Source organism: Lissotriton vulgaris, chromosome 2_1 (genome assembly GCF_964263255.1).
Source record: "Lissotriton vulgaris chromosome 2_1, aLisVul1.2, whole genome shotgun sequence".
Taxonomy (NCBI): Eukaryota; Metazoa; Chordata; class Amphibia; order Caudata; family Salamandridae; genus Lissotriton; species Lissotriton vulgaris.
This window is the reverse complement of record NC_141687.1, coordinates 320992215-321017544: the sequence shown is the minus strand read 5'-3', so window position 1 is coordinate 321017544 and position 25330 is coordinate 320992215. Positions and strand designations below refer to the sequence as shown.

Below are 25330 nucleotides of genomic sequence, written 5' to 3'. Positions count from 1 at the left end.
GGTTCATATACCTACTTTGTTGCTGAATAAGCATGGAGACTCAAAGAGAAGGTATAAGCATGTACAAGAATAACTATCAACTAACATGGGCAGACAAAAACCTCTTACTCAGCAATGTGGGAGGGGACATAGGACAGCTTAGTCAGTTGAAACAGCCTGCCAGTTACATTCTAATGGAGGTGCGTTCTAGCAGCTACAGGACTTTCTGAGCATGCGCAGTGCTCTGGCTGAGTACTGAAGGAGTTAACTACAGTTGATGACTCAAGCAGAATAGGAAGGAAGGCAACAGTGAAAACGGCAGAATCACATGGCTAACACATGGCTAATGCAAATGGATGCCATAAGCAAAATGACTTCAGCTTATGCTAACAGTAATTCCTGTGATTTCCATATCCCTTGCTCAATTTGCCACTGGATTCAGGCTAGCCTGGCTGATGAGGAGTGTGACCCCAACGCCGGTCCCATGATGCTTGTTTCCAGTCCAGGGAACACCTGCTTGTCATTTTGGGCTAGACTGTTCCCATGATGCACAGGGTCAAGGCTGATTTGCATATAGCCGGGTTTGAACTGGGGTGGCGCTGTGAGCTTAAGATCGATGATGGATTCAACCGATATCTGTGACTGGGGTGAGTGTCTGAAATGTTTCAGCGCTCCGTCCATCATCTTTCTGTGTGTACTTTGATCGCCCTAAGTTGGCAGGGTATGCCCAGACGTGGGTTCTGTGCTCTTTTTGCCACTGAACTCAAGCTAGCCAGGCTGATGAGGAGTGTTACCCCGAAACCTGCTCCAGTATGCTTGTCTCCAGTCCAGGGAAGACCTGGCTTGGCAGATCGTGCTGGGCTGTTCCCATGAGGCACAGGGTCAAGACTGATTTGAATATAGCCAGGTTTGAACTGGGTGGTGAAGTGATCTAAAGAACAATGGATTCAATCGAGAACTGTGACTGGGGTGGGGTGTCTGAAAAGTTTCAGCGCTCTGCCCATCATCTCTTTGTGTTTACTTTGTTCGCCCTAAATTGGCAGGGTATGCCCAGACATGGGTTCCTTGCTCACTTTGCCACTGGACTCAAGCTAGCATGGCTGATGAGGGGTGTTACCCTGAAACCTGCCCCAGGATGCTTGTCACCAGTCTAGGGAGGACCTGGCTTGGCTGTTCATGCTGGGCTGTTCCCATGAGGCACAAGTTCAAGTCTGATTTGAATATAGCCACGTTTGAACTAGGTGGTGAAGTGAGCTAAAGAACGATGATGGATTCAATCGAGAACTGTGACTGGGGTGGGGTGTCTGAAAAGTTTCAGCGCTCTGCCCATCATCTCTTTGTGTTTACTTTGTTTGCCCTAAGTTGGCAGGGTATGCCCAGATATGGGTTCCTTGCTCATTTTGCCACTGCACTCAAGCTAGCATGGCTGATGAGGGGTGTTAGCCTGAAACCTGCCCCAGGATGCCTGTTTCCGGTCCAAGGAAGACGTAGCTTGGCAGTACAGGCTGAACTGTTCCAGTGAGGCACAGGGTCAAGACTGATTTGCATATATATTGCATATGAACCAGGATTGGCGAAGTGAGCTAAAGAACAATGTTGGATTCAACCCATATCTTTGACTGGGAGTGCGTGTCTGAAAAGCTTCAGGGTTCCGTACATTATCACTTGAAGTTTGCTTTATCCACCCTAAGTTGGCAGGGTATGCCCAGACGTGGGTCCCTTGCTCACTCTGCCACTGGAATCAAGCTAGCCTAGCTGATTGCAATTAATTTGCAATTAAAATATTTATAAAGCGCACGACTACCAAGCGGTTTCTTGGCGCTGATGAAGTGTGTTACCCGGATACTGGTCACAGGATGCTTGTTTCCGGTCCTTGAAAGACCTGGCTTGGCAGATCAGGCGAGATTGTTCCCATGAGGCACAGGGTCAAGACTGATTTGCATATAGCCAGGTCTGAATTGGGGAGGCGAAGTGAGCTAAAGTACGATGATGGATTCATCCCAGAACTGTGACTGGAGTGGGGTGTTACTTCAGCGCTCCAACATCATCTCTTTGTATTTGCTTTGTTCACCATAAGTTGACATAAGTTGGCAGGGTATGCTTAGACGTGGGTCCTTTGCTCACTTTGCCACTGAATACAAGCTAGCCTGGCTGATGAGGGGTATTACCCTAAAACCTCAGGGTCAAGACTGATTTGCATGTAGCCGGGGCTGAACTGGGGTGGTGAAGTGACCTTAGAATGATGATGCACTCAACCCAGATCTGTGACTGGGGGTGAGTGTTTGAAAAGTTTTAGTGCTCCGTCCATCATCTCTTTGTGTTTGTTTTGTTCACCCTTAGTTGCCATGGTATACTTTTCCAATCAAGAAGATGTCACTACATTTTCCTTAAGGTCCATATCAGACTCTAGTCATGTTGTTAACATACATCCTTGGTATTGTGTCGAGAAGATAATTATGGTCCCTTACTCACTTTGCCACTGGATTCAAGCTAGCATGAGTGATGAGGGGTGTTACCTCGAAACCTGTCCCAGGATGCTTGTTTCCTATCCTGGCTTGGCAGTTTGGGCTGGACTGTCCTATGAGGAAGGGAGTCAAGACTGATTTGAATATAGCTGGGTCTTAATTGGTGTGGTGAAGTGAGCTAAAGAATGATGATGGATTGAACCCAGATCTGTGACTGGGGTGAGTGTCTGAAACGTTTCAGTGCTCCGTCCGTCATCTCTTTGTGTTTGCTTTATTACAAATTTCGGCACAGAGGCAAAAATAACTGTTGGATAGTGCACAGACTGTGCACTCCATAGAGGTAGTCAGTGTGTGCCAAAAAACAATAGGATAAGGGAGACAGGAGTTCCATGGATTCCCCCGACATCCCCGACTTCAAAGAGAGACCAGTCTTTCTCCAGTGAAAGACAAGGCTGCAGTTTTATCCCATAACTCTGTCTTTTACTATTGTGCTCTTCCCAGCACAGGATATTTTTCAGAAGAATAAAGTGGTTATGTTACCTCCTGGCATCAGGCTACAGTCTGCACTCATGGAGCCCATTAAGTCTTTCTGCCCAACTCCAGGATTTACAACCCATATACTGTAGGCATCTCCATGACAAGTGTGCAGAAATGAGGAATTTGCCTCTTCAAGGTGGCAAAAAGATCATGGCCAGGTATAGGACCCACTGCTAAGACTAGCTGGAGCCCCACACCATTCTTTTATTGGGACAAAATCCCTGGTGTGTTGTTTACTTCCCTCTTCCCAGGGCCAGACAATATGAGCTAAACACCCCAACCTTCTTCCTAAGAAGGTGGAAAGACGGTCCGGTACCAGGGAGTGAGGGCTGCAATTCAGTGTCAGATTGGGCAAGTCCTACCCCCATTTTGTTTCTAACGTTTTATCCCTGATGATGTGTGGTGTGCTTTCTGTCCCCCAATTCCCCAGAATAGGCAGATAGTAAGAAACTGGCCCAATATACCCACCCAACAGATAAGGATAAGAAAGCACACTCGCTCAACAAAGAAAATAGCGAGAAAAAGGAGTGGATTGTCTTGCGATATGGTCCCACCCTTTGCACCAGATAGTACCTCTACCTTTTTCTGCACTGTCTTGGCATTGGGAGCCCCCCTGTGAATGAGACAGTATTTCTGCCCCAATGGGAGGCAAAATGGGGTAGCTTACCCCCTGTCCGGAACCTCCTTTGTCAAAACAGAGTCCAAAGAAATCCCGATTTCCTATCATTCGTGAAAGGGAATGGCTGCATTAGTCGGACTGGGTCAGCTGGCAGCCAGGAAACCCCACCAATCCCTGGCATTTTGGGAGTCTAAAGCCTTAGGGGAATCGAGGCTGGTGGGACTTGCATGGATCCTAGCACATTTACTTACTCAGAGAGCCCTGCGAATGTCTAACGTGTGCCTAAAACACCGAATTCCCTCTCTACTTCACAGGTGAATATATAGCTGGAAATTTTCAGCCCAAGGTTAGCTGACACTTTGAAAGCCTAACACCTCATGGTAATTCTAAAGCCTAGAGAAACTGGGGAATCCATGGTGTTTTGCATGAATCCCAGCAGGGTTTCTATTACAGAATGCCCCACGAACATAAAAAATACCTAAAACAACCAATTTCCTTTCTCTTTTATCAGGGATGGCCTCTATATTTTGGCTGGGGTCAGCCAACACCCAAGGAACCTTACTAATCCTGGGCATTTCTCAAAACAAGTGACCCAGGGACCTTAAGGTTGCATATCAACGTATGGGTACAAATAAGAATATTTTTCTGATTTTTATGGACAGAAATCTCAGACACTTCCTGCCAACGGACAACGTTTTATCAGCCTTCTTTCATATACTTCTTGAGAGAAAAAAAGCGGCCTCCTATGTGTGGGCTGGACTGATGCACGTCATAAAAGCAGACTAAAGTGAAACCATTTGAAAACCATACTAACACCATATTGACTTCAACTGGTGACATTTTTGCCCAGCACCTCACACTGGTAATTTGTCCACACACTCAATGAAGCGGGGTACCGTTTTTATCAGGAAAAGTGTGGGAATGGTGGAGCCTTTGTCAATTCCAGCAGAGTTTGGATCTTTCTCTCACAGACATATGAGCAAAGTATGTGTTTTAACAAAGATTTAATGTGAGCATGATATTTTGGGGAAGAAAAAGTACTAGGACCCATACATGCCACACCACCCTCGATTCCCCCGGGTGATTTGTGTTGAGAAATGTCCCAGGTAGGTTGGTTTACCTGAGTGCCGGCTGATCGTAGGTCCAAAAACCGCAGCTACCGACATCCCTAGAATGATTGCAATTCCAAGGAAAAATCTTGATGTCTTCATGTTATATTTTGGGGCTTTGAGTAAGAAAGGCGCGCCCTGAAAAGAACGATTGAGCAGGTCTGGGAGTAAGGGGAAAAACACAATTACATACTGAGCAACCTCCCACTTGACCTATATTACTTTTGGCGATACCCTGGGTCCTATACCATTACACAATGTGTCTCAAAATATTCTTTATATTTCAAAATATATTTATTTATCTTTTTTTTAATATCATTATTTACTTTAAAAATAGAAAAACCATTTCTTTATTGCAATACATGGTTAACAACAACATTCCTCGGGATATACATATGGCTGATTCACTTCAATAGGAACTAAAATCCACTTTTATCTGTAAACATACATACAAATGACATCATCCCCATATATTTACATTTCATTCATATCCTCCTCAATCATATCACTGACACATACTACACACATTCATACACATCCCAGCACAACACTACATGCACAGATGAAATATGTGGCTGATAGGCCCTCCAATATAAATAGTGTAGTGTTTTTATCCTAAGTGTGAGACCGAACGGTGATAAGACTTTTGTCAATCTCAATACATTCTGTAGCTTTCCCTTTAAAAAATTAAAGGTAATCTTTTATTTTGTAAAACTCTGATGTTCGTGGGGCATTCTGGGTAAGAAAAGATGATGGGATCCATGTTAGCCACACCACCCTAGACAGCGTGTTTCATTTTCAGAAGAGTCTGGGGTTGGTAGATTTATCTAAGCATCAGCCAATTTCAGGCCCAATAACTGCAGCTACCCATGTCCCCAGAAAGATAAAAATTCTAAGAAAAAATGTTGATGTAATTTCTTACATTTTGGGACTTTTTCTGTCACATATGATAGGTCCAAATGGATTAAAGTTTTTATCAAGCGAGGTATGGAAATACAGAATAGTAGGAAAAGTGTTATGATCTATTGAAGCTATCTCCATTTCTGCTTCCAAATGTAACTAAGGGGCCTATTAGGTAGGAGGATTTTCCGCATCCTCCGGGCCAGCGGAAGCCACCGCCGGCCCGGAGGATGCGGAAAATCCTCTGCGGACCCACCAAAGACCCACCGCCACATTAGGATGGCTGGTGGGTCCTGGTTTCCGTCCGCAGCTTTTCCGCCGCGGTTGGCTTGCAACCACGGCGGTTGAAAGAGCGCATAGGACACTGGGTCCTAAGCCGCCGATTGGGGGTACGCCCAGACCCATCATCGCGAAGATTCTGAACTACCAAGACAGGGACGCCATTTTGAGGCTGCCGAGAGAGCCTCAAAATGGAGAGTGGCCCTATAACTCATAAAGGAAATAATATATAATTTTACCCTGATTTCACCTCTGCAGTGCAGGCTGCCCGCCGGGAATTTCTTGCAGCCAAACAATTACTTCTGCAAGCACAAATCCCCTACTCCCTACTTTATCCAGCCAAGCTAAAGGTGTCGCATGAGGGCACTACACATTTCTTTGTGGAAGCCAAATCGGCACTTAAGTTTGCAAAAAATGTCTGTGGGCCACATGCGAAACGTAAGGGAGCTTGGGTGGACCCTCTGGTGAACCGTCTAAGTGATAATGACTGAATGCTATCATTCAACATGTATTCTTTGACAGTGCTATTTCACCTGCTTACTATGCCACATAGCTGTTGAATAAGATGTCAAAACTCTTCAAATAATGTTGGTATGCATTGAGTTTGGTACTGGGACGGTGTGGGTGCCCTCGCCTTTAATTTGCCTGTGAGGGCTTGTTAAATGCGGTTCATGTTTATATGATATTATATGCGCTTGAGCTGTGACGCCTCTGGAAGAGGTCTGCTGCTTGAAGCTTGGCCAGTATGCCTCTGTCACCTCGCCCCCACGGGGAAATTTCCCATTGTTTGAAAGTGTCCGCGCTTTGCGTGTTTCCTGGGGGGTTCAAACACGACCTAATTGGGGGGTTGATGTGGGTGGGTTTTGTTGGTTGGTTGGTAACATGTCAGTGCATTTACTGTATATTTCACATTGTCATGCATCACACATTTCTTGAGAACCGTGTTGAGTACGGAAGCATGCACTTTGTTCATCACCCATGGGAGTGACTAAGGTCCTAAGGTGGAACATCTGAGGCCTAAATGATGGTAGGAAAGGAAGGTTGATGCATACATACTTACAAAGGCATGCAATTAATGTTTGTTTTCTCCAAGAGACGCATATTAATTCTCAACCATCAATAAGACTAAAGAATGCTAGATGGGGGACCACATACTCTGCCATATATTCTATTTACGCTAGAGGGGTGGAGATATTGTTACGTAGAGGAATAGACTGGAGAGAACATGCCACATACATGGATTCAGATGGGAGGTATGTTGTGGTAAATGGGGTGCTCAGTGGCAAATCAGTGACGTTAGCAGCCATATATGGCCCAAATGTGGATGATCCTGAATTCTTTAGAACTGTCTGGGCTCGAATTTCTGGGATGAATTGTGATACCTAATCTGGGGAGGTGATTGTAATGTAGTCTGCGATGATTCCATTGACCGCAAAGGCGCATCTAGACCGCTACATCCACTCCCTAACCGAGACCTACATGATATCATGCTGGAAGGGGATCTGACTGATATCTGGAGAGTGAGGCACCCCACTGCACGGGAGGGTACGTGTATCTCAAGTCACCATGCTGCCTGGTCCAGATTAGATTTTTGGCTGGTCACCCCAGATGTGGCCGCTTGGACTACACGCGCTGATGGTATGGCCCGCTCACTATCTGACCATGCCCCATGTTTATTGGAATTGAACATCCCTGATGCCCCTACCCGTGCATTCAGTTGGCGTCTGCCACCTCATGCGCTCCTTGATGAGGCCTTCAAAGAAGAGATAAGGAAAGATATTACAGATTATTTTGATACTAATTCAGGCTTGGTGTCCACGGACTCGGTGCTATGGGACACCTTTAAGGTGGTTATAAGAGGACAGTGTATTGCGTGGCAGGCAGGGGTCCTTAAAGCCATTAGAAGTACAATTAGCACAATTGAGGGCCAATTGAAAGATCTGGAGAATACATTTTGCATAGACCCCAAGCCTGAAACAGCGGCCAACCTAAAAGCAAAATTGTTGGACTTCACTGAGGAAGCACAAAGGGAATTGAAATTCCTGGGTAAACATGCGGAGGCTCGACGTTACGGGGAGGGGGATAGACCGAGCTGCACCCAGGCGAGAATGCTGGGCAATACCACAAAACCTGAATTTATACACAAAATTAATAGCCCCACAGGAAACACTATTGTAGGTCAAAGTGACATTCTACAAGCTTTCAAAACTTTCTATTCGGACTTATACACAACCAGACACACCACCTCTCCGGAACATCTTGAGGATTTTCTGGATTCAATCGCACCGGTTTGGTTCAATGATAGACACCGTCAATACATGGACCTCCTGGTGTCGGTTGACGACGTAGCGAAAGGGATCAAAGGCTTGCCGTTAAATAAGGCTCCGGGCCCAGATGGGCTCACCACTGCGTTTTATAAAACCTATGTGGAGGAATTGGCGCCGCGGTTACACGAGGTGTTTGCGGAATTTCTGGAACTGGAGATCCTCCCGGCACCGATGAGAGAAGCCCTAATTATCACATTGCTGAAACCGGACAAGGATAGCAAATCTATTGACTCTTACAGGCCCCTCCCCCTTATTAATGTTGATGTGAAAATCTTTGCAAAACTAATAGCTAATCAGCTCCAACCTCTCCTTCCGAAGGTACCCTGCCGGACCAATCTGGCTTTATACCGGGGCGTTCCACATCCCATAATCTACGGACCATTTTTTCAGTATTGCATTATCTCCGCCCCACTGTCCATGCGGCTGCAGTGTTTCTGGACGCCACAAAAGCGTTCAACTCACTTGAGTGGCCGTATTTATTCTGCCTGCTGCAGCGCATGGAATTCAGCCCTTTGTTCATAAACCAGATATGACTCCTCTACACCAAACCAACAGCGTGAGTGAGAGTTAATGGTATGATATCAGACCCCTTCGAAATTTCCCGTGGAACCAGACAGGGATGCCCCCTATCTCCTTTATTATTCGCCGTGGCTATGGAGCCACTTGCGGCCCGGCTACGGCAGCATCACACTAGTGTAGGGATAGGCTTCAGTACACGAAGTTTATTAATTTCCTTATAAGCGGATGATGTAACACTCAACGTTCTGAACCCGGCTGATAACCTGAACCCCCTACTACGGGAGTTTGTGAAATTTAGCGGCCTGTCGGGAGTGTCCATAAACTGGACAAATCGGTAACATTTCCCCTAACATACAACACACCGGAGGTACAGTCTGAATTTCCATTGGGCTGGGAGGCAGAAGAAATAAAATATTTGGGAATATGGATAAGCTGAAATCTCCAAAGTATTTGGTCCCTGAACTTTGGACGCGCTGTGCATTGGCTTGAGGGCAAAGTAGCAATATGGTCGAAATTACCACTCTCTATTGCTGGCAGGGTGGCGTTAACGAAAATGGTAATACTGACCAAATTTCTATATTTGTTTACGAATGTCCTGATCCCACTCACAAAACACTTCTTTGCTTGTATGCGTTCTCAGTTGTTGTCCTTGATATGGGCGGGTACTCAGGCCAGAGTATCCTGGGCCTTGCTAACCTTGCAGTTGCGGCAGGGAGGGCTGGGTGCTCCTGACATGCGTTTATATGATTTATGTGCGCAAGCCCAATTCTTGCATTTTATGGGCATATCCAACGCCGTATCAGCCGCATGTTGCGGTCGAGCTGGACTCGGTGGCCCCACTGCCATTGAGTGTGGCGCTTTATCATAAAGCTCTGAGATCTACTACAGATGTTGATTCGACCGGCACCTTGCGCTGGGTATGGCGGGAGCTACAGCGGAGAGCTCGACTCCCATGCTTATATGCACCGGCCTTTCCACTGAAACGGAACCCAATGATTCCCTGTTTGGCGGAGAGTGATGTAGTTATGTCACTAGCTAGCACTCCCTTGCACACATTCGCTGATTTATACCCAGACGGAAAGCTTAGGGATCCACGACTTGAGAGGGAAGGATCCCCTATACCGTTTAGGGACACGTTTACCTATCACAAATTGAAGTCATCCTGCGGTGCACTCTGGAGCGGTTTTCCGGACGAGTCTCCAACGTTGTTGGCACTCCAAAACATGCTAGCTCGGGCCTCACCCAAAAAACTGGTGACTCGCATATACACCACCATGCAAGACCAAGCCCCGATCACGCTGCCAAATTATATTAACCTTTGGAACAGTGAGCTGGACCGGCCTTTGAGCGAGGCACAGTGGTCCTTCTGCTGCAAACAACTCTTAGAACTCTCACCTAATTATAAACTCCGCCTGGTGCATTTTAAATTCCTACATAGATATTACCGTACCCCTGTCAGCCTCCATCGCTTGGGTTTAAGAGATGAAACTAGATGTTGGAGATGTGGCATGGAGGACGCCACATTTTTGCACGTGGCTTGGAATTGCCCTCTCCTTACTAACTATTGGACTGAAATCTTTGATGCTATCAACCAGATCATTAGCAGGTCGGACGACCCAACACCACATATCGGTCTTCTGGGGCTGATAACTGACACAGAACCTAAAAGACGAAAACTACATGCCCTGCTCCTGCTGTATGCCAGACGAAGGGTGGCTATCAGATGGGGGCACAGGGTATTACCTACATTCGCAGCCTGGCTGTCTGATGTTACATACGGGCATACACAACTTGGCACAAACTGGGAGTTAATGCCCACTTTGTCTAGACCCCGCGATATATGGGAACCATTTCTGACTTGGGCACGAGCAAGGGTAACGTCCCAGCCATCTACACCACCAGCCCCTGAGATGGGAGATCAGGATAGTCAAACTGCTGTGTATGCTCCAGCATCGGGAGGAATGGAGGAGGTACATCTTACATGTGCAACTGAAAGTGACCCGTAAATTGCTCTCATGATATTGACCTCTAAACTACCACTATGTCCTACCAGATGATGCTAAGGTCCCCACGATGCATGTCCTTATATATGCTCATTATAATATGCTATCCCGTTACTCAATTGTGTAATTGTAACCCATATTGCATAGGACATCCTAAAGCGTGGTTGATGCATGTATTTCCTTGAAGTGTAAACTAGTAGTACTGACATGTACATGTTCTTCTGTTTTTGTTGTTATTTTGAGCCAAAAATGCATCCTATCTTCTGTATAACGGATCCCTGTACAATGACAGCTATCATATTGTTGTGACATTCCGCTTGCAATCATATGTACTGTGTATACCTGAAACTCTAATAAACAAAAATATTTAAAAAAATAAAAAAAACTGGTCTAAGCAGTTGACAAAGTTAGTATTAAAAAAATATGGTGTTAGTGTCTAGAAAATAAGGTATCACTCAAAGTAAAATATTTACCAGGTCTCCAGAATGTTGTTATGGATTGGAATTCAAGCTACTTCACAGATTACAAAGATTGGACGCTAAATCCAAAATATGAGATGAAGATCCAAGCAGGATGGGGTTAACTAGAGATAGATTTTTTTATCCAGGTTAGCATCACTGTTGCAGGACTATTTGAGTGGCATACCTGATCTGGAAGTGATATCAGTGGATGCATTTAAACAGGCTCTGAACAGGAGTCATGATTATGCTTTTCTGCCATCTAGGATGCTCCTAGAGTTTGGACGGATGTTAAAAGACAGAGGTGATTATCTGGGTATTACAACTCAACAGTGGATTGTTCAGAAGAAGAGCTTTCTCTAGTTTGAAGACAATGGCCTTTTGATAGGATTAGAAGGAAAGGAGCATCATCTTTGCAGAAAGCATGAAGTAGTAAGATTTATGGAGAGGGCAAGTGGAAAGGGGCGACCATTCGGTCCCCCCGAACGTATGGTGGAGTACCACGATCCCCCCGGGAAGCCATCTTGGGCGGGAGGCGAGTCTCGGCTAGTATGCCCGAAGCGGCGTAGCCGGGGCGCGCCTTTTTCCCGCCCTAGAGTGGGTTGTCCTAGACACTGACGCGGCCGGCCACGCCCTCGGGGGCAGGCGGGGGCGGGTTTACGCCCGCCCTGAAGACGGATAAAAGGAGCAAAAGCCAAGAAAGCATCCTCTTGTTCCTGTGCTCTGAAGCTGCACCTCCCCGCTGCACGTGAGCTCGAGACGGAACGAAGAGCCAATTTTGAGCGTTGTAATCTTTCTTTTTGTCTTACAGATATTCCGTCTGAGAATGCCCAAGAAAGTCGGGAAGCGGGTCAGTACCGATCAGATGCTCCGCATGCTCATGAAGGAGGTAGCCGATTTGAAGAAGCAGATGGCGGCTAAGGACGGGGAGGGAGGACCGAAACGGCCTTTGCCGGGAGCAGTCCCCGGTGGGAGAGGCAAGAGGCCCAGAAGGGGGGCACTCGGGGGGGAAACCCCGGTTCCCGATACCCCACTTGAGGAGCCAACCCCGGTGCCGAAAGGAGGGAATCCGATCCCCGTGGTGGTCACCCCCGTGAACGGGGAGGATATGCCTCCCGAGTTAGCGGCACAATTGGCAGCGTGGTTGGGAAAAGATAGCGAGGGCACCACGGCTGACGACGCCCGCGCAGTAATGAGGCAACTGCGGGAATCTAGGGAGGCTGCGAAGGCACCATCTTCTGTTAACGCATCAGGCCCAGGTTCGGTGGCAGATGCAGCGTCTGGTTCAGGTAAGCGGCCATTGCCGATTGCGGGGGAGGGGTCTGTACCTTCACGAAGGGAAAAGGTGGCTCAGCATGTTCCACTGGAAGTTAAGGAAAAGATTTGGGCGAATAAGTATGTGAACATTTTTTCTTTACTTACCGATCATTACGAGATGGAGCATGTTAAGAGCCAAAAGGAGCTCATGCATCCGAGTGTTTGGCGCGCAAAAATGGCCGCCTTTAAGGTTGACGAAAACATTGGTACTTGGGGCAGAGCGTGGGGCATTTTTACCTCCATCATGGGCGAGCGCAGGCCCGAGTTGTTGACCGAGTTGCCAATTTATCAATCACGTATCATGGAGTATTCCGTAGCATATGGGGGCAATCAGTGGTTCTGCTATGACAATCTTTTTAGAAAAGCTAAGGAACACGACCCATTTTTGACTTGGGATTGTTACGACTCGGTGTCATGGCAAAAAATGGAGAGTACAGGAATGTTGAAGGTGCCATTGTTAGGGAGTAACGGGGGGAATCTTCCCGCCAAAACTCTGGGACACCCTTTCGGACGGGTGCAGGTAACGAGTACCACTCGAAGCCGAGTGGCAACACAGGTAAAAGGGGGATCTGTTGGAATTTTAACAGAGGGAAATGTACGAGGCCCCAGGGGTCATGCAAATTCAGACATGAGTGTGGGGGGTGTGGGCAGCCATCCCATCCTGAGTCCATGTGCAGAGCCAAAACGGGTGATAACGGTGGTAAGGGAGGCGCCAAACAGGTCTGATATAGTCCGAGGGGCGCCTTTACCTACCCCGATTGATACCATGGCAATGATTCCTTGGCTCAACGAATACCCGGATCATGCTTCCGCTGGGGTGTTGCGAAACGGGTTTTCATATGGTTTCCGCATCCCAGTGGGGGATTTTCAAGGTGTAGCAAATTGTAAGAATCAACTGTCGGTCTTGCAGCACACGGCGGTGGTACAGGTAAAGATTGGGAAAGAGGTGACTCGAGGTCGCGTCGCCGGTCCATTCGATTTGCCACCGGTTGCTAACTTTGTTTGTTCCCCTCTAGGGGTGGTCCCCAAGAAGGACCCGGGTGAGTTTCGGCTGATACATAACTTGTCAGCCCCACGTGGTCTTTCCGTGAATGACGCGATAGACCCGGAAGTGTGTTCGGTGCGGTACGCATCTTTCGATGAGGCCGTTGCCATGTTGAATCGCCTGGGGCCCGGGACGCTGATGGCAAAATCGGACATCGAGTCAGCATTCCGGTTGCTCCCGGTACACCCAGACGATCAGCGTCTCCTTGGTTTTCAGTTTCAGGGTCGCTATTACATGGATAGATGTATGCCAATGGGGTGCTCGATTTCCTGTGCCTATTTCGAGAAGTTCAGTTGTTTTCTGCAATGGGTATTCACAAGGAAGACATGTTTTCAACATGTTATGCACTATCTCGATGACTTTCTGTTTTTGGGGGCAGCCGGGGATCCTGAGTGTGGACAGGCTTTACATGAATTTCGTGTCTTAATGAATCAATTCGGTGTGCCATTGGCACCAGGTAAGACTGTGGGTCCCTCGACCTTGCTCGAGTTTCTGGGGATCGAGCTCGACTCGGTAGAAGGTTGTTTTCGATTACCCAAGGAAAAAGTGTTAAAATTCAGGTTATCCCTTGAGACATGTATTCATGCAACAAAAGTAAACCTGCATCAATTGCAACAGGTGGTGGGTCAGTTGAATTTTGCCCTGAGAGTGATGCCAATGGCGCGCCCCTTTTCCCGCTCGATTGCACAAGCCATGGTCGGCCTGAAGGAAGGTCATCATCGCACGAGGCTCTCGGCAGAGGTTCGCCAGGACATGCGCATTTGGTTGGCATTCCTGGCGGATTTCAATGGTCGAGTTGTCTGGAACAGGCCGGCGATGTCCTCCGAGGAGCTGGGGCTGTGGACAGATTCGGCGGGGAGTATAGGTTTTGGTGCCATATTTGGCGCACAATGGTCGGCTCAAAAATGGCCGTCATGGTGGCACGAGTGCGGGTTGACAAGTAACATTGCTTTTTTCGAACTTTTCCCTATTTTGGTGGCACTGAAAACTTGGCCCGAGGGGTTCCGTGATCACTCTGTGGTGTTCTGGTCTGATAACATGACCGTGGTTGAGTGTATCAATAGTCAGGCAGCACGATGCAAATTGATTCTGAGACTGCTCAAGGAAATTGTGTTGTTATGCATGCAACTGAATGTACTGTTTAGGGCAAGACATGTGCCGGGGGTGATGAACCAAGCAGCTGATGCGCTTTCTCGTTTCCGTATGCAGGCCTTCTGGGGTTTTCTGCCCACAGCGGACCCGGTGGCGGCACCCTTTCCCGAAGCTCTCTGGTCTCTCGGTGCCCCGAACTACAACACCTCGTGGGAGAGAGTTTAGCACCCAGGACGAGGAAGGCATATGAAGGGGCGTTCCGTTCCTATTGGGCCTTTTTGGGTACTGCTAGGGGGGAACTTTGGGGTCAGGAAGAGTTTGTAGTGAAATTTCTGCTCTCTTTACGTCAGGCAGGCAAATCAGTAGCTACGGCCCAGAGGCATCGGGCCGCCATTTCCTTTATGGCAAAGGCTCATGGGATCCAGGACCCGACAGCGTCTTTCGTTGTGCAGAAAGCGCTACGTGGGTGGCAACGCCTTGAGGGTCGCAGAGTAGATGAGAGGCACCCGATAGGTCTGGATAGGCTGACCCTGTTATGGTCCGTACTCCCGGCAACGTGTTCATCCCAGTACGAAGCAGTGTTGTTCCGAGCCGCATTTGCACTAGCATTCCATGGGGCTATGCGGGTAAGCGAATTAGTGGCAAAGAACAAGCGGGATACGATGGGGGGACTGTGCCGGGAGCACATTCAGGTCAGGGGGGAGACGATGACGGTCTCGTTTGTTAGGTCCAAATCCGATCAGGATGCAATCGGGGACTGCGTAATCATTCAGAGGATCCCCGGTTCTTCCATGTGCCCTGTGGTGTGCGTAGAGGAATACTTAGCGCAGAGGGTGGCAGCATGGGGGGGGACCTTGTTGCGACACGCTGACGCCACCCCACTGACGAGGTTTCAGTTCCAGAGGGTGCTTGCGATGTCGATTTCGGCCGCGGGCTTGAACCCCGGCGAGTTCGGGACCCATTCCTTTCGGATAGGGGCTGCTACTGAGGCTACAGCCAAGGGTCTGAGTGTAGAGGAAGTAAAACGTGTGGGGCGTTGGTCCTCGAACTGTTATAAAAGGTATGTGCGGTTGCACATGTTGTGAAGCTGTAATGATATACTCACGCTTCTTGTTTTTGTTTGGTTTTCAGTTGCGCAAGCTTACGAAGCGGGGCGGACTGTGCAGTCGACCCGACACCTGGGGACCAGCGGTCAGAAATCACCGACTGCGAAAAAGGAGGTGTGGGTCGTGGGCCACTCATACGTGAGGCGTGCCACGGACGTATTCAAAGCAGGTGATATGATTCACGTGGCTGGGGAATACGGGTACAGGGTGTCCTTCTACGGAAAGGGCGGGCTCTGTATTGACCAGTTTCAATCCTTTTTCGAGGGTTTGTTAGGGCGGACAAGGTCACCGCCGTCTATAATCATAGTCCATCTTGGGGGCAACGATCTGGTGGCCACTGGTAGACGACTTCTTCTTGAGGCAATGCTTTCCACAGTAAGTTGGTTGGCAAGAAGAGTTCCAGGGTGCACAATTGCATGGTCCCATATGATCCCACGGAAAGTGTGGCGGGGGGCTATTTCGGTTTCTGCTCTGAATCATTCAGTAAGGAAAATAAATAACAAAGTGAGTAGATTGTTTCGATCAAGTACACTGCATTCTGTTTCGCATGGTTGTATCAAAGGGGACAGTATGTATTTGGGGGACGGGGTTCATTTGTCCCGGGTGGGGAATGAGTTACTCATAGGAGACCTCATAGCTTGGTTGAAGGGTTTAGAACATGACCTTTAGGCAGGAGTGGGGGGTCCGGATAGCCGGTCAACTATCCGGCCTGTGGCGGTAAGGTCATGATCGGTGAGCAGTAATTGGAAGATCCCTATGGGGGGCGTCACCCATTACGGATGGGAGCGCTCGGGGGAGGTGGCCAATTGGCCCCTCAACGGGGAGGCGGTCCCGTCTAAGGATAGGCCGCCGGAAGGAAAGGAAAGGTGGTCAAGGCCCCTTCCTGGATAGGAGGGGCTACGGGCCCTCCTGGGGAATTTCCCGGGGCCAGGACATCTGCGACGGCAGATAGGTAAGTTGTGTGGGGTGCGGGAGGGGGTTTACGCTACCTTTTAGACACCTCACACGAGTCCTCGGACGACCGTTAAATGGCGTCGAGTTCATTGGGGCCCCCGTCAAGTCCAAGGGAAATTGGTAGATGCACTTGAGGTACGCCTCTGTGCGGTCGCTCCCTTCACAAGTGAGGGTGGTATTTCTGGTTTAGGGATCTGACACCGGTTATGACCTTGCCGTTGGCCCTTAACGTTAGGATCTACAATTTCAAGTCAAATGTTTTGTAGGATGTTAGTTCGGCTAGGAGAACCTTTGTATTAAAGATCTGTTAAGGTTAGCCAAACATCATAATGTGGAAATGAAATTGTACATAATATGAAACTGTTATTTTAATGTTTTGATTTTGTTTCATATTTTAATAAATACGGCCGGGAAGGGTAACTCCCTTCCCGCCTTCCAAAAGTTCAAAAACTGTTTCCGGTTTCCCAATTCTTGGGGATTGTGTTGAGAGGGGGTGGCGGGTATCTCAGCCATATGGAAAGGGGCGACCATTCGGTCCCCCCGAACGTATGGTGGAGTACCACGATGCCCCCGGGAAGCCATCTTGGGCGGGAGGCGAGTCTCGGCTGGTATGCCCGAAGCGGCGTAGCCGGGGCGCGCCTTTTTCCCGCCCTAGAGTGGGTTGTCCTAGACACTGACGCGGCCGGCCACGCCCTCGGAGGCAGGCGGGGGCGGGTTTACGCCCGCCCTGAAGACGGATAAAAGGAGCAAAAGCCAAGAAAGCATCCTCTTGTTCGAGTGCTCTGAAGCTGCACCTCCCCGCTGCACGTGAGCTCGAGACGGAACGAAGAGCCAATTTTGACCCACCCACCAGCCCCTGAGGACAGCGAGTTGTTTTGAATAAAGTTTTGATATGGTAACTCTTTTTCTTGCAGGTTGTGATGATTGTCGTGAAATTTTTGAATATGCAATAAAGAATGGTTATTTTCAGTATGTTTTGCAAATAAAGTAATTTTGCACTAGTATTGATCAGTATTTATGCTTGTAATAAGTTATGTTTGTTTTGTAATCTTAGTAAGTTAGGTAGAATTGTCGTATTTATTTTGGTCGGGCGGTAAGGTCATGATCGGTGAGCAGTAATTGGAAGATCCCTATGGGGGGGCGTCACCCATTACGGATGGGAGCGCTCGGGGGAGGTGGCCAATTGGCCCCTCAACGGGGAGGCGGTCCCGTCTAAGGATAGGCCGCCGGAAGGAAAGGAAAGGTGGTCAAGGCCCCTTCCTGGATAGGAGGGGCTACGGGCCCTCCTGGGGAATTTCCCGGGGCCAGGACATCTGCGACGGCAGATGGGTAAGTTGTGTGGGGTGCGGGAGGGGGTTTACGCTACCTTTTAGACACCTCACACGAGTCCTCGGACGACCGTTAAATGGCGTCGAGTTCATTGGGGCCCCCGTCAAGTCCAAGGGAAATTGGTAGATGCACTTGAGGTACGCCTCTGTGCGGTCGCTCCCCTCACAAGTGAGGGTGGTATTTCTGGTTTAGGGATCTGACACCGGTTACGACCTTGCCGTTGGCCCTTAACGTTAGGATGTACAAATTCAAGTCAAATGTTTTGTAGGATGTTAGTTCGGCTAGGAGAACCTTTGTATTAAAGATCTGTTAAGGTTAGCCAAACATCGTAATGTGGAAATGAAATTGTACATAATATGAAACTGTTATTTTAATGTTTTGATTTTGTTTCATATTTTAATAAATACGGCCGGGAAGGGTAACTCCCTTCCCGCCTTCCAAAAGTTCAAAAACTGTTTCCGGTTTCCCAATTCTTGGGGATTGTGTTGAGAGGGGGTGGCGGGTATCTCAGCCATATGATCATGTGGAGGTCTCTGGTATAGAGCGGTTAATTTTCTAACAGAGTTATTTTAGAAGAATGTGGGCTATCGAACTGTGAATTGTTGTAGGTCTGCGATAGCAGCAGGTAATTGGTTAATGAATAGCAGATCTACAGGGCAGGATATTTTTGATATGTAAACATTTTAAAGGAATTACATTAAGGAGGCCTCCTGGAACAAGGAATAACTGTATATGTGATGTTGGGAAAAAAATCAACTGGTCCTTAATAGATTTTTGAGCTTCAAGAAATTAAGTTGGAAATTGGCTGCACTGTGTTTGCTTTGGAGGTGACTCATACATTTTGGTGTGTTATTTCAGGTGCAGGACTATGAGTTTTTATACTTGTTTTGATGAAAATAAAACGTTATGTGTGATGAGCTCTATATATGAAAATAACATGAAAGCCAATAGACCAGACAGTAAGGTGTGTTTTTAATTTCATACGTAAAGCCATTATAAGGAGTGTCAACTGGAAAGATTGTGAGGTGGGTGAGAGGAGTCTGGAGTGGATGCTTCTAAATTCAAGGCCCATTCTGTTTGAGAGGCTATGATAGTTATGGTATTTGCATGTGGAGGAAGGGTGGAAAACATTTGGAAAGAAGCAGATTGGTGAAATACATGAGGTTGTGCAGGGTTTTCAGAAATGTGAAGCTTCCCCTGAACTAAGGCACTCATTTAGAGTATGGCAACCAGTCTGCCGTCTGCCAGGGGTGCCAAGATCATCACTATTACTACTACTCCAGCAGACCACATTTAGAACTCTGCACTGACCTGGTGATGCAAAGGAGCAATGTTATTGAAAATGTGCTGACAGACCATCATGGTTCATGTGGCTGCTCAGCAAACTTTTTGTTTCAGAAAAACATACTCCTAAAGTGGGAGTTTATTCTTGCAAAACAAAATACTACTGATCCCAAGGCCCTGGGCAGGATCTCCCAGCATCTAGAGGTAATTTTTCTTTTTTGTTCGGACAGACAGGCTTTTCCTGTCGGCCCTGAACAGAAGAAACAGTACATCAGATTGTCTGTTCTAAATAGTGTGGACAGTCTCTTATGCTTATTTGATGGTCCCAAGTCCGTCAGGACGTTGGTGTAAGGTTTCTGCCAGTGGAGCCAATGAGGGGAGCCGCCAGTGGAAACATGGCTGCTGGTTGGGTTTTGACAAAAAAGTATGACCCTCCAACGTTATGGGAGCATTATTCCTCCTACTACTTCTAGGTGAGAAAGTTTCAAACATGAAAAAAGCAATGAGGTTAAGATAAATGCAAGAAAATGGTAGGTGCAAATTTGATTTGCTTTGTTTGCAGAAGGACAATAGACCAGGAGAACGAAGAGTAAGATTAAACAAAGGAAGGAAAAGGAAGGAAATTATGGAGTTTGCAGTCTTGTAGCAGTCAAAGAGGAAGAACGTTGAAGTTCATAGGACATAAGAAAAAATAAAAGACATTCTGAATCTAAAGTTGCTAAGTTACATGCAGGGTATGCATTAAAGTGCTGTGGAAATGGCAATTAAGATTAATGCTTAATGCTAATCTTGCTGTCTTCATTTATATCAAGAGTCATCTCTTACCTAACTTTGGACAATCGTCATTGCATTACATCATGGCCTAAACTGAGTGTTCTATAGAACACATTTGCATAAAAAAAGAAGGCTCTAAATGCTCTTGAAAGTTTAAAAGTGAGTGTTCTGGCGATTCTAGAACCAGGCGTCCGTTGTATTGGCAGAGAGTGCTGTAGGAATTCTATTACTGGGTGCTCTGCAGATTTCAGAACAGAGTGCAAATGAGATTCCATAATAGGGCACCCGTAGGATAATAGAACATAGCACACTACTGAGAGACATATAGTCCCATAGTAATCCCAGAAGAGAAAGCCTTGACTATTCTAGAGGATACCTATGAGAAGCAATATCAAAGGTAAGAAGTGTACCATAAATATTCCAGGTTGACAATATGCCCATACGATTCTGCAAAAGAGGGGAAAAAGTAGCAATGAGGTACTAATATGGCTGAGTGCCCTGGATATTCTAGAACAGAGTGGCCTGGAGACTACAATAAGTAGCCATGGATATATAACTGGGACAAAGTACCTACAAGATTTGATCATGGCAAAGTGGCATCAACATTATACAATATTGTGGATTGGAAATTCTAGAATACAGCTTCTTTTACAACTGCTTGCCATGAGATTTCAGGAATAGAAGAAGTCATCTGATGTTCTAAGAAAAGTGCCCGGGAAAGACTATAATAAAATCACAGTCAACCTTCTGAGTTAGACAGCTGAGAGACTTTAGAATAGAGTGCCCAGTAGATTTTAGACAGTAATATCTTTCTAGGACAGGGGGCCTGGTGTTTCTAGAAAACGTATCATGTGTATTCTAGAACTGTGTCCTGAGGACTCCAGATCTTTTTTCCTTGCATCTCTTCTGATTCTAGAACAAAGGGCTTAAGATGACAAGTGACGCAAATTTTAATGAAAGTCTCTGGATTTTGAGGAAGCAACATCATGAGAAGTCCATAACAGAGTGTCCAGGTGGTTGTATAAAATAATGTCATGCAGATCCAAGAACCTAAAGCTCTGGTGATTTTAGAAAAAAAGCTTGGGATATTGTGAATCAGAGTACAAAGGAAGTTCTATAGCAGGATGCCTCAAAGATTCCAGGAGAGACTACTCAGAAGGTAAAAGAAAATAACAGAGACCCCGTGAGATTCTTGGGAAGGTCGTCATGAAGATTTTAAGTCAAGCTCTCTGAAATATCTAGAAGAGAGGGACCTGGATATTTTATAATATATGGGCATTCCACTAAAGACTATTAAGGATTTTCAAGAAGATAGTGTCAAAAACTTTACAAAAGAGTACCCAGGAGATTCTTAAAAGTAAAGCTTATGCTTGACTAGAGAATCCTAGGGATTCTGAAACAGAGATGCCCTAACTTTTTGGTGGCAAAGTGTCCTTGGAATATTATAGTAGAATGCTTCTGCATGTTGAGGAGCACCTGCCCTTGAACCTATATATCTCTGGGCTCTCAGAATCCAAAACCCTACCTATGCTTATGTCAAAAACAAGAGGCTAACATTATGCAATAGTCCTTTATTTCACCACTCAATCTCCTTTATTGCTCGACTCACAACACCTCTTCAACAGAACATAGAACTCATCAACATTCCAACGTTCAATACAAACATTGAGCATTTAGCCATCTTCTTTTTTTTTATTGTTGCTGCTCACAAACAGATAGGAGTGTTTTATAAAGTTTATTATCTAGTATGGGACTTTTATGGCTGTGTTTTCATAAAGATTGGAAGAGTGACAACTTTTTTAGGATGCGTTTTGGTAAATACATCTTATTTTCATGGTAACAGCATGAGGCATGTTGTCTGATGAGTGAATGGCTTTGAAAAAAAGTGTATTTTGGTGGGTTTTGTGATGGACGTGGTCTTAGGCACTATTCAAGATTATGCTTACATTGATTTAGCATGATCTTTTATTGGGCTTTAGCCAGAGTGCTTCAGAATCTAAGCAGTGCGCACAGTTGGGCGTATTATGGTTGATAAATGTAATCAACCATCAGATGCCTGCTTGTGGCTGCCATGCGTGTTTACTGTATCACTGCTAATGGTAGATGCGCGCCGGGACTTTGACTTCATGCCACAATCAGCTCTGGAAGTGCACAGCTGACATAGCGTGTGCTCAAGTAAACAGTGTTGTTTCGATTCCTTTTGGTTTTGTACATGCAGAGATCTGGTTTGTACAACTGACATTTTATTACTTTGGACAATTGCTATATATTTTCATGAGGAAATCCGTTAGTAATTCATACGTTTGTGGATATTGAGTGTCAGTGCTGACCGTTTTTGCTTACTGACAGGATAATTAATGAATCGAAAAACACAACTTTAAAATCGATGAGGAATCGGCGAGACCACAGGAAGATCCCAAGGAGGACCGCATTATTAAGGCCATAGATGGAATTTCTGCAGAAATTAGTAGCAAGATGGAGATAAAATTAGAGCTGTTGATTTTCAAAGGGTTGCCACATGGTGCAGAGGAGTAGCAATTCTGGTCAGCCAGGAATACAGAAAAAAATAGGAAGCATGGGGAGGAGTTATCTTGTAAGAGAAAGCATATTGACGATAGTATGTTTCAGGCAAAGAAATGTGGATCTGTTGAGGCAGAACATGGCTCTGTAGCCTCACAGACCAGGATTGTGCTGAGGGTACAAATAATGGGAAAAAGAAAGGCCCAGAAGGATTTCAAAAAGCAATGAATATGATGCAGAAGCATACTGTGGTGCGATGCAATGAGTCATCTAGCACCGCAGAAGTGGAGATCAGTTATTCATCGAACTTTGAGTAAAAATATCAGGATTCAAAAATTTAGGATGAAAGGGTTACTAATCTGGAGGTGAGCGAAAAAGATCCCCAAGCCAGGAGCATTTTTGATTCTTTTTGAAAGCATCCCCTTTCACCTGGGTAGAATCCGGCTTATCAAGTAGCTGAGTACATTGAATTGTGGTTGTGTAGACAAATTCCAAAAGATATTTTTATAAAGTTAAGGTCAGAATGTCCTAGAACTTCTTTGGCAAATAAAGTGATGGTTACCCTTGACTCGGATGCCAGAAAATCTGCATTTTATTAAAGACATAGAGTCTACATTTTCCTGGCCATATTTACAGAGTCCTTTTAACATTTATCTGGTTGTTTTTCTTGCAGTTTCAGGTTGAATTCCACGGATGTACAGAGAGGGTATGGTGGAGTTCAAAAATATTATTATTGTGTTGCGAAGGTGAAGAGAAGTTTTCTTAGGAAATCAAACCTTTTGCTGTTCAGTATTGTGTTTGCGGCCACCATATGAAGGAAGATGGCTGTGTGCTCAGTCTTTTTATTGAACTTTGGAATGATGATAAGTTCTATGTCCCTTGACATGGTACATTAATGGAGTTAGTGTGGTGCGATAAAGGATATATTGCATAGTAACAGCCTCTGTGTATTGAATAGAATGTTGATTTTATGTCCTCCAGTGGAAAATCTACATGTCTGACTATAAAAGACAAACCCAACGACAAAACTATTCCAAACATGTCAGCTGCCTGCTTTCACGTAGTCAATGATCATGTTTTCTGTTTCCTAGGCACTACTGGAGATGTCCTGCAGTTTGATCTGGCAGAATTGGGTTTTAGCAGTCAGATACTTAACCAGGTATGCACGTTTGTCTTTTATCAGTCAACTGATCTTGTATATAGCACTTTGGTGAATTGATGGCACGGGATTACCAGCTCAATTTTACCATACTCACCTGGGCCCATAAACAATCACACCTTGAACCGGTAATCCTGCTTAATCTCCTGCCTATCAGAATTGTATTCTCTTATTCTCTCTAGGACTTATACCTGTACACCATGATTTACCAATCATTGTCCCCCGTACTCTAAGCCCTAAGGATCAAAAGGTGTTAGCATAATAGGTAGTGAATAACTTTTCCCTTCATAAAAAATTACCACGGACTAGGGAAAGTTTTAAACACTTTATCTATGCAATATTTTGTGAGTTAACAGTCACAATAGTGAAACTAAAAACTTGTCAAGTAAGAAAATAATTATTAAAGCAATCATTCTGCAAGATTTTAGAGCTACAGTTCTAGACATTGGTACCTGGGAAGGGTGAAAAAGGAAAATGGTACAAGGACATACCACATAGAGTATATTTACCTAGAATGGTGCGAAGACCAACCCTGGCCACGGGCTGGGACGAAGAAGAAGGGCTCCCAACAAAATCAGGTGCCAACAGGACAGGACAGGTGCAGATCAGGACAGGTATCCTCAGCTAAGCGCAATGCCAGCGTCACAACCCCTCTCTGGCTACTCTCGGACCCCGACTGGATAATCGATTCTCCTCCCTTCAAGAAACTCCGATTCTTCTGCTCAACCAGCCCTCTGCTCTCGACTCTCCTTCAGCATACGTTGGGTCAGTGACAGGTCTGTGACAAGTCGTACAATCTAACTGACTAACCCTACTTTAGTTATACTGTTTTCCAGGGCAATGTACCACCCCCCAATGTTGCTTTACTTGATTGGTCAGAATGATGAGTAGAGGTCATCACTTTTTTAATGAAATTATCAAGGACCCCCTGAACCAATTATAGGTAGATTCCTAGGACAGGGAACAAATCATCAAAATGTGGCAAAAATTAAATCTTTCAAGATTTAATTTTTGACACATTTTATATACATTTTTTTACAGAATTATGTTATTCCTGATTGTAATGTTCTGTTAATTTGATGAAGAATACAATTGATTATGAAAACAATTTATGTATGATAGTATGTGAATCCTTTCGTGAGGATTTTTTAACTTTTCACATAAATAAAAACGACTAATTTTGACTTTTTCAATCTTTTTTATTCATTGACAGTAGTAATTATATGTTTATTGGTCACTATATATAGGAAATGTTTAATTGTGTTGTCAGACTCTACATTTGATTGGTACACCGTGTTGCATTCATGATTGCCTAGGAATGATAAAGCATTGAGGAGAGGTCATCACACCATACCAGTATGAAATAATTTTTATTTAATAAAGTTGATCAATGTTCCCTGCCATAATTTACTTTCCCATGCATTTTATTCCACAAAGCAATATTATTTCATTTAGTATACAATGTTGAGATAAATGTGCAAGTTGTCATCCTTTTGCAGGTCATCTTCCCAGGCGCATCACAGGCAAGACAGTCATTGGCAGGAGTTCAAAGCCA

General features: G+C 45.8%; 1 protein-coding gene across 1 annotated transcript in view; it reads left to right on the top strand.

Moving 5' to 3' along the window:
* Window positions 1–25330, top strand: part of ITGAE (integrin subunit alpha E) — a 771961-nt gene that overhangs the window by 348297 nt on the left and 398334 nt on the right. Inside the window, exon 12 of the mRNA XM_086955032.1 lies at window positions 23708–23775. Within this exon, the coding sequence (XP_086811158.1) occupies window positions 23708–23775 (68 nt within the window). The remainder of the gene's footprint in view (window positions 1–23707; window positions 23776–25330) is intronic.